Source organism: Lonchura striata, chromosome 7 (genome assembly GCF_050655825.1).
Source record: "Lonchura striata isolate lonStrDom1 chromosome 7, ASM5065582v1, whole genome shotgun sequence".
Classification (NCBI taxonomy): Eukaryota; Metazoa; Chordata; class Aves; order Passeriformes; family Estrildidae; genus Lonchura; species Lonchura striata.
Window position 1 is genome coordinate 14,443,778 of NC_140709.1, and position 12,679 is coordinate 14,456,456.

The 12,679-nt window shown below is 35.2% G+C and overlaps 1 protein-coding gene across 3 annotated transcripts in view; it reads right to left on the bottom strand.

The window, feature by feature from the left end:
- Nucleotides 1-12,679, bottom strand: part of MAP3K2 (mitogen-activated protein kinase kinase kinase 2) — a 50,558-nt gene that overhangs the window by 23,932 nt on the left and 13,947 nt on the right. For all 3 annotated transcript variants that reach the window (XM_085584215.1, XM_021526172.3, XM_021526171.3), the window contains exons 2-3: nt 3,801-3,870; nt 1,320-1,438 (exon numbers count right to left, since the gene is read on the bottom strand). In XM_085584215.1, coding sequence (XP_085440341.1) covers nt 1,320-1,438; nt 3,801-3,804 — 123 coding nt within the window. In that variant the 5' untranslated portion in view covers nt 3,805-3,870. The remainder of the gene's footprint in view (nt 1-1,319; nt 1,439-3,800; nt 3,871-12,679) is intronic.

A 12,679-nucleotide genomic window follows, 5' to 3' on the forward strand; every position in this document is an offset into this window, starting at 1 on the left:
TTTTCCATCAATACATGTTAATATTATCACAGATTTATGACTTCAAATTTAATGTGGGGCTGGTTACCACATAATTCTCTATCCTGAACAGGCAGATGGATTTCGTTACCAATAACTTGTTTGTAAGTACACTCTGCAGCTGAGCATTCCAGGCCTAAGAAACATCTCCTGTTTCATAAGCATTACCATAGAAACCCACGCATACAATTAAGCCAGCAGTCATGCAATACACCTCCAATAACCATCTCTGTATATACTTGTAGTTACTTGGAAATAATATTGCTTTGCAAAATCATCATTTTAAGAATCAAATTGCATTAACAACTATTGCAGGAAAAACAACAATACATTCATCTTCCAAAAGAACTGATTTTCAAATGATTACTTTCAAAATCCACAAACTGAAACAGTGATAAACATGTATTCTAACTTTCTAAACATGGATTATACTCAAATCATTTTGGATCATATGTGCATGTCACCACAATATCTAAAGTCACAACTCAGACATGAGTTTCATGACAGTAGCAAAGCACCACTGTGTTGCACACTGAATTCTTACAACTTTTGAAGCAGATTGAAAATTATGTAGACATTTGGTTTTGACAGCTTAAGAGCCAAATATATCTGAATATTTTGATTTTTAAAAGGTTAAAATAAGCACAAAGTGAAGTTTATTGAACTGTAAATTAAGAATCATATCAAATAAACATACAGTTAATTTAGGTAGAAGTTTACATCCTCTCCTAATCTCTCCATATAGTAGTTCAAACCGATCAACTAAGCATTTACTAATTTTCTATTTGTGTTCAGTATCTACTGAACTAAAAAGTTACTAAATATCCAATATGAAAGATGCAGCTGGAAAGAACTCTTATTTCTGGCTGCATGAACAAGAAATTGAGGCGAAAGATGCAGTGAAAGAGTTTAAGCATATTTCAGCTGCTGTAAGACATTCTTTCTTGGTATGATATAGGTGACAATTGAGTAATCTACTAAATCTATAAAATTATTCCTTAGTATTTTAAAATAGTATAGTTCCAATATAATAATAACAACAAATATAAAATCATTTTACATATGGTGTAAATACCACTATAATCTTCAATTTATTTATTTAAGCACACACTATGATCACTCTGAAATGCCACCATTTCATTTTGCTGTTAATATAAGAATATGAACAAAGAAAATGTCAGTACACGTGGGAGACTAATAGCTCATTCTGGTATTCGCACTGGTCTGGCAAGAAAAATAATTACAGAAGTCAGAGCAGGACGTTCCATGTTCAATACATTAGTGAGGATATTGAAGATTACCTGTTTTTTAGGGGAAGATGACTTTGGTTTTCCTGTTTCTTGCTGGGGCAATACAGGACGACTGGCCTTATGAAGCACAGCCAAATCCTGCATTATTGAATTCAAAGCTTGCTGCTCATCTGCTCAGAGAAAAAGACCAGAGAGGAGTAAAAAAACTGGTACTTTTCAAGGGCATTACTGTCTCATTTCACAGTTAGGCAGGCATTAGTCTAAAATCCAAGAGTCTGTATTACATTTCAGTACATAACTGCCAAATTTTAAAAAATTGTTTCCACATTGTAAATATTTTTATTTTATTTATCATTAACAGTGCTTAAGGAAATAAGACAGCTTAATCAGTAATCCCAATTCAATAACAGGTTTAAAAAAGCTGAAGTCATAGCAAAGATTAAACTTTACACAACTGCAGGCTGTATTAATAAGAGAAAGAGGATGCAGGGGAAAGCCTTGTCTACTCCGATTCAAACACTATCGATAGATGAGACGTTTACTTCCTGCTCCCTTCCCTAAAATAATAAAAAGCAAGTTATTTTGAACTATTTCTCCTTTGTCCTGAACAGGTATGATCATGCCCATGAGAGGCATACAGAAACTCCCACATGAACACCTCAACTGCCTGAGCATCTCCTGATAGCCCATGGAGCATTATAAAAACCCAAAACAAAAAACCAATAAACAAATCAAAAATAAAACACCACAGAACTTTTCCAGGACTGAAAATACAGAGGACTTTAGGGCTTAAAGGAAGAATTCACATGGAGAATCAGAAGCTTTGAACCCAGGGGACAATTTAGGGGCACGAATGCTACATAAATTAGGTTTCAAGTTGACAAAAATTCCCAAATCTTGGCAATCTACTGCAGCTTATGTCATGATAGACAAAATCTGCCTAGAACTGGGATGCTCCTTTAGACAGGAAAGCATTTAGGGGGTCAAAAGCCTGTACATCCATCACTAAGAGTAATTTATTTCTAACATTTTATATCAATTCCTTGCTACATCAATAGTACTGCACACAGCAGTATCTAGAACACTGGATAACAAAATTTATCTCCAAAGGTGTTGACTGCGTGCCTTCATGCTCCTTCACACTGGATATGCTTTTGAAGAATTCATTGCTAAGTGCAGTGATTTAGAAAGAACCATATTTCTCAAATATGGACCTAAGAAAAGCTCAGCATTAAAAGCAGCAAACATCCCATGTATTCTACAACAATGAGAATTCCTCATTCTACTAAAATGTAACAAAACATATTTAACATATAAGGAAATTTAGGTGTTCTAATTTAATAGATTGCTTATAGAACAGAAAGCTGGTCTGAAAATGAGTAACTTCAATCATCACTCATGCTGTCATTATTCATAACTCTACTAAGATATGCAAATCTAGAAAAGAAAGTTTTATCAGCAATATTTAATAGCAGAACTAAAGGTGTTCTTGCAGCTCAGTTATTAATTTGTCACACTAAAACACACTTCTAAATTTGTCATAATTAAAACAGTTGAACTATTTTATTGTGTTATGGCCTATTCTAGTGCATTGCTCTAGCAATGCAATAAATAAAATAATGCTTTAGTAGTTGCTTGGCGTTTCCAGTGGTTACTAGCTTGAATAGTTTATACAAAAGAAACCAAAATACTGTGGCATAGCATCTAAAGCTACTAAATATCCAATATGACTCAACAATAATTTCTCTTGCACACAATGTCGAAGAATATCAGAAATCTGAAGAGTGCTGTATTACTAGATTGAGCAACTTGAATATTAAGCATAAGGTTAGAAAAATTAGCAAAACAAAAGATAAACAAAATCAATACAAAAATTTGTGTGGTGTGGTTGGTCAGTTGGGATTTTTTGGAGAGGGAACACTGAGAAACCATTACAATAACAACACAGCGAACTCACTAAAAACATACAACTTGAAAAATTGGCATACAATTTAAAGTAATACAAATGTGCCACATAAGTAAAACAAGTCTAACCATCTGCACAGAAGAGGCTTTGCACTGTAATGACACAAGGCAGTAAGATAAAACTCTTATATGTAGATTTTGTGTTTTGAGTTTGATTCTAACACTCATCACCACTCAGAGCACAGTATTGCTCAGTACCCTAATACCATGAATCTCAATTTCACAAATTTAATCTGTAAGTATAGCTGAAGACAAACACCTTGTTTCACATACAAGAACTGTGAACATGGAGCTGCATCTGATGTCATGTTTATGTCTTTTTGTTTTGTTTGCCCTCAGCAATGCAGTTTTATAATAAAAAAATAATGAGGGAAAAGTACTACATTATAAGGAAGGGGAAAAAACAACCAACCAACCAAAAAAAAAAAACAAACCCAAAAGGAATATTCTCAATACTAATGAAGCTGCTGAACGCTACCTTTCATATATAGATGTTACATTGTATTAAACAACCAAAGCACGTTTCCCAGGAATTGTAGTAAAATTTAAGTTACACAGAAGACTTACCCATTATGGCAGCGAGTCTGAAAACTCAAGCTTCAGGGAAATGGTTGCTTCATTAGTATTATTTTACTTCCTAAAACACAAAACCAAAAACCTCATAATTACTAAAGTTGTCAAAGCCATGTAAAACAGTCAACTTTTCATTGTTTATGGGCAGTTTTTCAAAGATTCTACATAGCAAACACACATATAAACTACAAATAAGCTTGCAGAAGACACACATATGATATGTGGAGAAAACAGGTATTGCCCCCAAAGCCTCTGAGTAACATATAATCTCTGAAGACACCAAGCGTGAACTAAATATTCTTCTAGACCAAAGCTGATTTTTATCTTTACCTATACCCCCAAATGATGATTAGTAGCTTAACAGTAACACTGTACTACATGGGCTGCCCACAACTCCAGATTATTAAGAACCAATTCTTTTTCTACAGGTCCCTGTATCTGGTGTTCAAAGTTCTGTGTTCAGAACTACATACATATAGTTCATATCTATAAATATGTATGAAACAGCACAAATCAAGAGTCATCAATACCTACTGATTGCATAAATTAGAAAACTTCTACCTTTTACCTATATATCAGTCACCTACTACCATCTATTACAAGCTCCAGAATAACCAAGAAGAGCTTAACAAGACCAAGAGTTCCCACTACATAATCAGAAACCAGTTCAGCTAAAGAACACACAAAAAGCACATGAGAACTAAAAGAAAGATATAAACATAACCGACGGTGTATTCTGAGTTACATACTCCCAAGTCCATGGACAGCCTCCCAGCAGTACCCAAAACAGCTTCCAAGTGTTGGGGGAAAGAAACTCCAACTTAATGCTTTGTAAAGTATCAAAACTTGTAAAAGTACAAAAAGTAAACCTGGCCTGCCTGGGCTGCTGACAGCCTCAAGGCACAACCCCAACTTTTACTACTAATGGAGTCTTCAGCCTCCTGATATCAACCACAGCAGGAAACAGGAAAATCTTTTTCCAAAAATCCCACCCAAAATAAAACCAACCAACCAAATGAAATGGTTCTGCTGCTCTGTAACAGGAAAGGAAACCCATGAGGACAAACAAGCAGGGGATTTACATTGATCCTCAGAGAGGAAAATGGGCTGAATTTTCACTTATTTGCTGAATGATAGTGGCCAATTGCACTCAAAATAAGGACTGTATCTTTGAACCTTGCTCTCATACAAGATGCCAGGAAATCTGATTTACTTATTGAACAGGGATTACCTTTATGGCCTAAAATATGGGAACTAACATTGCTTCCCCATGAGCAATTTTTGCAGCTTTTGCATCCCTGAGAGTCCAAAAAACCAGAACATATATTAAATGATTTCCTATGCTATGTTTTTTGTATCAGCAGTTGCCTTGGAGAATCTTCCAAAAAATTATTCACTAAAGTGCTTATTAAACATTTTTAACTCTGTATTTGAGCCAACTGTCTTAAAATGAGAGCTAATATAATTTTCAGAAAAATGTCTGTTTTAATTAGCTGTCTTAATACATTAAACATAATGTATTTCATTATTTTAGATTAAGTACTTCTGTAATATTTCTTGTAAGCATTTCAAAGAAATGAAGTAGCTCTGTGAGGCATTTTAAATCTTCTACCACACCTGAAGAAAACAAAACCAATTTATATCTCCAAACAAAAACACTCCAGATGTTCTTCCTCAACCTAGCTGGAAAAAACCAAACTTGGAAGCTGAAGATATTTGTGCTTAAGGGCTCACATAGGGCTGCAGAAAAAAACATCTCCTCCAAGTTCCTCCAGCTACAACAACTAATTCTTTAGTATTAATCTGTGATATGTCTTACTAGAACATAAGCTAATAAGTGAGCTTATTTCCCCTCTACTTCCTTCTTATCATTAAAAGAAAAAAAAACCCAACTTAAGAAAATTAAATTTCTCTGAATAACTTATGTTTCTTATTTTATTGCCCCTTTTAACCAAAATTCTCTGTTCAAATATGAAGTATAATTAATCACCTTAACAACCTTTGTGTTACTTTAAAAATAAGCTAACATTAAAATTTCAATTAAAAATAAGACTCAGACCCAATTTTATTAAGACCTTTATGAATTCACCTTGTGAAATGAAAAAAAGACTTCTGTGTTTAACTGATCATTTTAACAATGGGTTATAACAACAGGGTGGTTGTGGAGAGTGAGTAAAAATAAGATAACAAAAATCAACATGTTTCAAACAATTATATATAAATTCAGTAAAAAGATAAAAAAGCATACCCTAATCCCTGGCCACAAAGTAGCATTAGTATGACACACACACAAGAGTAGATTACAATCCAAGATAAAAAAAAATGGAAGCAAAACAAAAAACTGAAACTCAGAGAGAGAAGCAAAGGCTGAAAACACAAAGAACAGAAGCAAAGGTAGAATAAAATTATGTCAAGGTCTTGCAGAGAGACACAAGCAGCCTGAATTTGAATGTAATTAAAGAAGGGATGACAGAGTGAATTTCAAAAAGGTGTTTGCTACACTCTTATCACATCATCAAAGAAGAATATCCTAGCAACAGCATTTTGTATATAAGGGTGGAGAGATGCCGATTCACATTCATGATTCACTTCCCACCAGCCACCTTCCAGAGTCTGGAAGTCTTTCAGAATCTGAGAAAGCTAAAAACAGTTTCCAATAATCATCTGGATATTTTCTTTCTCCAGTGGCTTTGTCAATGCAAATGTAACAAAGCCTGAGGACAAGTAAGCTATGCAGATGATGCAGCTGTTTCAGACACCCTGAGCTAATTGCCCACTCTCACACATTTCTATAATAGCCAGGGTGCCTCTCAGTTACTAAATCAAGAACAAAAAACACCCCAGTGAAGCAAGCAATCTAGCTTAGCCTGATTTAGTGAGGAATTCAGACTTGCATAGGAAGACTTTACCTACATAGAAAGGTGACAAATCCATAGAAAAGTCCAAACCTGTTGCAATAGTGGGGGCAAGAATCTCAAGGATACCAATTACCCCCACTAAATTTTCACTAAAATACATGAGTACAAAGATAAATGGTTTCCAACTCTTACAGCAAAGCAAAACAACATAATGTGAACTCAAGGCAGATGCAGTGTAATTATTTCAATCATGGGTAAAGATTAAATCTGACTTACAGTGTATTAGACATGAGCAAGTTAAACCAAGACAATACAAAACTACTATCTGCTTGCATTGCTATTCAGAGACACTCTTGTCTATAATACGTGAAGCAAAAAGAGCCAAGTAAAAATTAAGAGTGAGCATTCACAGGCGATTTTTCAGACTGTAGAATGGACAATCAGAATATCAAGTAAGACTACAAAATTTTATTTCATAGCAAGAAGAATGAGCGAGATAAAACCGTTTTACTCTAAAAATGTTATTCTTAAACAATCAAATGCTTGCTCTCACACAACCAACATCATATAAATCACAGCAAGCAAGGCTGACAAAATCTCAAGCGATCCCCTAGTCAACTATACCTACTTAACCTTTCACCAAAATAATGTGCAGCACTGCCCATTAAGGTTTTTATTAAAAAAAAAATAAGCACAGTATCTGTGAACAAGACAAAGAGTAATACCTAAATCTGAACTTCTGTAGCATTTTTCATAACTCAAAGTGACTGTTGGCAAAAATAACGATGACACTACATAGTGTGATGAGCATAGAAGCCAGTATTGTTAGAAGACATTAGAAGATACCTAAAAGAAGGTAACTCCATAGAAATGAACATAAAGAAGAGGATTGTATATGGACATACACACAAATGAACACTGGACAAAAAGCCAGCCTTTTCAAAGAATATGAAAGCAGCAGCAGTAGGACAAAATCATGAATTACAGAAAAAAAGGGCACTGAAGAACAGTAATGAGAAAAAGCTGAACAGTAACACATCAGATGTGAGACCAGCTTTAGAAAAACTTGGATCTTTAACATATTGTAATAATACATTAAAAAGGTATTCACAGGGAAAGCAGATAATGGAGAAAAAGATTCAACTAATCCAAACCAAAAGCCAATGATACATTGCTAAATTAAGGTAACATTTGGAAAACAAAACCATAGCAATAAATGCAAAACATAGTAAATGCCTCGATTTCAAGGTTTATTGCCAAGCAGAATATATCTTCTTGAAACAATTACAGATTAGTTAACAGAACTAACTGCAGCAATCACCCTATTTAGTTTTTTTCAATATATTTGACTAAATATCACATTATATTCAAGTTATTTCCTTTAAAACCTCAATTACTTAACATGAAACCCAGCTGATGGACTAAAATAAAAGAAATCTATAACTCTACTTAGCAGAAAACACCAATGAACATGATTCTTACTGAAGGCCCCTGGAGACCAACAGTGATGAGGCAGGCACAATAAGATAGAAAAGTTATGGCCTAAGGAAACTACCTGAATCATGTCTGAAAATAGTTGCAGTCCAGCAAAATGTATTTTAATACCATTAAGTGCTTTAAATACATATAATAATTTACTGTGGTCACTCTCTATTTATTATTAATTAAAAATAATACTAAACACTTTAAAACTGAGATGAACTGCATTTATGGTACTAAATAGGACTGCTTTCAGAACTCCTATACTCCCTGCAACCAGGAGGGCATCACCCACAATTAGAAGCTGTATTTCATGCAAGTCTAAATACTGTGGTTTATTACATTTGCTCAGTAATGTTTCTGCATTGAATGCATTTTGACATACAATCATTCAGACAATTGGAAAAAAAGTTGCAGCCACAAGACTGGACAGTATTAAGAAATAATTGAGAATTGTTAAATCACAGTGTAATTATCTAACATAGGTGCAATACACATTAAAGAGGCAGAGTGAAATCCTTGTGTGTATAAAAATGCAGCGAATGCAGAAGCCATCTTGCTTCTGTACACAACCTGCAGGCACAGTGCTCTATGCAGACTGCACGTGTGGGATGGCTGAAGCATCAGAATCTTTGTGGCTGGTACAGAGTTATCAGGTATCTCTACAATAGGCAGACTTGTGATTTCTTACACTGAAGACGTTTAAAATCTTCCTGGCAAGCAAAAAAAAAAAGAAAAAAAAAGTGAATTTATGTCTCACTGAGCCCACAGGAACATGCAGACTTACCTCGTCTATACAGCTACAAACATGATTTGGTATTTGTTTATTTTATGAAAAGAATGGTTACTAGCTGTACTTCTTTTCAAGTTCTCTTTAATACACAGACAAGCAAAAAAAGTAACAAAAATCTCCAAACCAATAAAACAGACCAGACTTGCATAAAAATCAGTATCTATGGATGGTGCCCTCCCAGTTCCAGGAAGAATAAAACCTCAAAAATCAGTGCTGTCAGTTCTAGCACCTAACATGCTGCTCTCACTCTAATTACCTCAGGAACCAGATTGCAGAATTAACTGAAGCATCCAACATGCCCAGTGACAATAGCAAAATTTCATTCAGATTAAATCTTTAATTTCTGCTGTTTAATAAACTGTAATTTGACAGAGTCATGTAACATCAGCTTGATGAACTATGATCTATCTTGAAAAACTTACAATGTGCTGGAAGGTATGAGAATATAAGGACAGTTTTTAAAGACTTCCCATAAAAATGGAAAGCAGCAGTTCAAGATCAGTTTATACCAAAATTAGGCTTTTCAGACAAATATCTTAACACTTACAGCAATATTCACAAAGAATAACCATAGTCTACAAAAGCCAATCTCTCTACACTTCCTTTACAGCTGACAGGGAGAGATAAGCATATTTAGAGTTTCAAGACACTTAAATGCAAGTTTCCTGCTTTGAATGAACCTCTTCTTTCCAAGTAGTATCAAGAGTCTCTATTAGCTAACCCTTGGTAGGCCTACTCCATTTCAAGTACACCAAAAAGATAAGACTGTAATTGGCCTCAAATAGAAAAACATCTACTTTCCTCAACAAAATCTCTTTCCTCACCTAATTTGAGTTTTACAGAAGTTCTATATTTCCTGTATCTGTCATTGCCTCGGCAGCAGCCAAAGCACTTGACAGCTTACTTCTCAACCTAACTGAGAAATTACTTTGCTGATACATCAAGCAAATCTTTCTTTCAAGTCATGATGCTTTCTTAAGATCTGTTCATGATTTTTAAACTTAAAAATGTTAAATTGAGGAAGGGTCACAGCAGCTGAAACTTGCAGACAGGCACCACAGTGACACCTTGCAAAATATGTTAGTGCTGCCAATTTTGCAACAGAACATAATGGCTGCAAATTGGCTGCTCATCCTCCTCTCTTATCCAGGACCAGATTTTCTCACAAACATATGTCAAAAAGCAACAGACACGATTCACTGGGCTACACATAACTGCATCACTGCCTCTAGAACATTCTGGCATCTTGGAAAGTTATCACTACCATCATGGCAGAAAGTCCCAGCACCACAGCACAAACCTTCCTTACCATTAGCTGGGCTAGATGCTAAACAAACTGCTTAGTGCTACTCACATCATCAAAATGTTTAAGGCTAACTCAATATATGAAGATAACATTGGAGTGTTAACAAACACACACACAATAAAACACTTCTGTGATGTTTGTAACTTTACCTAGTTTACTATCTTACATTAACTGAGTAGCTGCCTGCATAGAAGGTGTCTCCAGCAAAATAGATGTATGAAATTTTCAGACTCTAGAATCCCATGAAACATGCACTACAGTGAGTATCATAATGAGATTTAGGCGCTTCTGTGTCTCCTTCCAAAAATCTCAAGTGATGCTCTTGGCTCAGAACTTGTTGCTGCCATTTGGAGCCCTTATGCTGAAGCTGTTATGAGGGGCACCAATTTTTCTCCAAACTTAAGACTAACAAGTCAAAATACTTGTGAAGAAGGTCTAAAGGTGTTACAAGAAAACCATTCCTCACTCCAAATGTAACTGCTTGTGCTCTATCCAAGGTCCTACAGGATGATAACTTGTTTGGAGGGGGTTTTGTTCAACAGATAGTTCACAGCACACACCCTAAAAGAATGAAGTTTAGCTCTCATCCGTGTGACAGGATTCAAGATCACCAGTTCAGCCAAAGAACTAACTGTACACAGTACAAACTTAATCCTACCAGTACTGATTCCTGCAACCATTACTACTCTAAGAATGGAAGACCATGTTACAACCAGCAACAAATATATGGATTTTAAGACTAACCACTCACTAGAAGAGTAAACCTAGCACAAACCACTTGCATCAGCAGTATTCTATGAGCATAAAGAAAGTTATGTTAGAAAAAAATGCAGTCTTCCAGCAGTTACTGAATAGTGCAAACAACTGCAGCATTTCAATTAATGTACCAGAGTGACTATACAAATCATCAGTCCAGTACAGCTTTTGAGGACATAAAGAAGAAAGCACCTCCTTAAACTTCAGTAACTAGTTCTATACTTTTCATTTAACCTTCCAGTTTTGTGACTGTGATGGGTTGAAATACAAGCATTTTGGGAAATAAGCCAGACAAATAAACCCACTCTCAATTTCTATACCTAGTCTTAATATCTACCTTCAGGTACTGAAACTGCAAAGCTTTTTCTTCAGTCTAACAGTCATATTTGACAGAATCTTCCACTCAGAGCAAAAACTATTTCAAATTTGCAGCAGTGAAGAGTTTAAATTATGGCTGCAAATCACATCACCATTTCAAATCAAGTACCAAAAAAGATTAACACAAGGATACATATCAGCCTTTTTGATTAATATGATCAACCTGGCACTTTGCTGTGACGCCAGTAAGAGCAGAGTCTAAGTCTCCAAGGACATTTCTGTATCTCCATAATGAAGACAGCCGAGTCTCAATTATTCTCCATCTTCCAAATTTTTCAAGACACAAAGGAGACATTGTCCTCGGTGAAGTCTCTGTTATATACTATCTTACTCATTCTTCAAAGCACAGTTGTTCCTCAAAGCACAGTTCTTCCTGCATAATACTCAAGACAGCGATACACTGAAGAAATCCAGAGTATAGTAATACAACTATGATTTTTCTCATCTTCTGCTGCCTTGCTGTAATGTTTTCCCACTCCGATGACACACCAGCACCTGGAGCTTCTGCCTAAAATGCATTTCCTGGCTCATACTCAATTCTTCCTCATTAAGTAACCCACGTGCTCTTCTCATCATAATTCAAATTAGCTTAGTACATTCAGACAGTTCCTTCATTTTTTCTATCCTCAAAACAAATACAAAATGCAAAAAAAAACCCCTCCTAATGCGCTAACATGGAATATTTAAGCAGATAAGACATTGATGAGCCATACAGATTTCTAACACAGAATAGAAAAAACACCCCTGAATCCATCTCAAATTCAAGAATAAAACATGCAACAACAAATAGCAATGAACTGAACCCGGGTGCCCCAAGTATGGACAGACTCAGACCTCTCACACTTGGAACTGTACAGTGAGCTCAATACCAACAAGAAGACAGGTAAATGTGTAATTAATATACACTGATGGAAACTGAGAAAACCATGTGTACATGCAGAGGTAACACACAGTATGTAAAATCCAAATATTTACATATTTACACGATTGTGCAGCATTTTTGTACCAAGCAGGTCTCACTGCACAGGTCTAAATGGAGAAATTTGTAAGTTTTTACCCATATGCAGAAAGCACTGTGTTTTAAACTGGATGAATCACAGAGGCTAAAACACTAAGACATTGCTAAGCTATCAAGTGCACAAACTCTTCATCACTCTATACTTTGGTAATAATCTTTAGCTCCCTGTGAATCAAAAAAAAAAAAAAAATCATAATTCAACCCAAACCCTCATAATAACATTTCAACCAAAATGTAAAAATAGAAACCTAGGTTTGTCAGAACAGTCCAGAATTAAATGCAAAG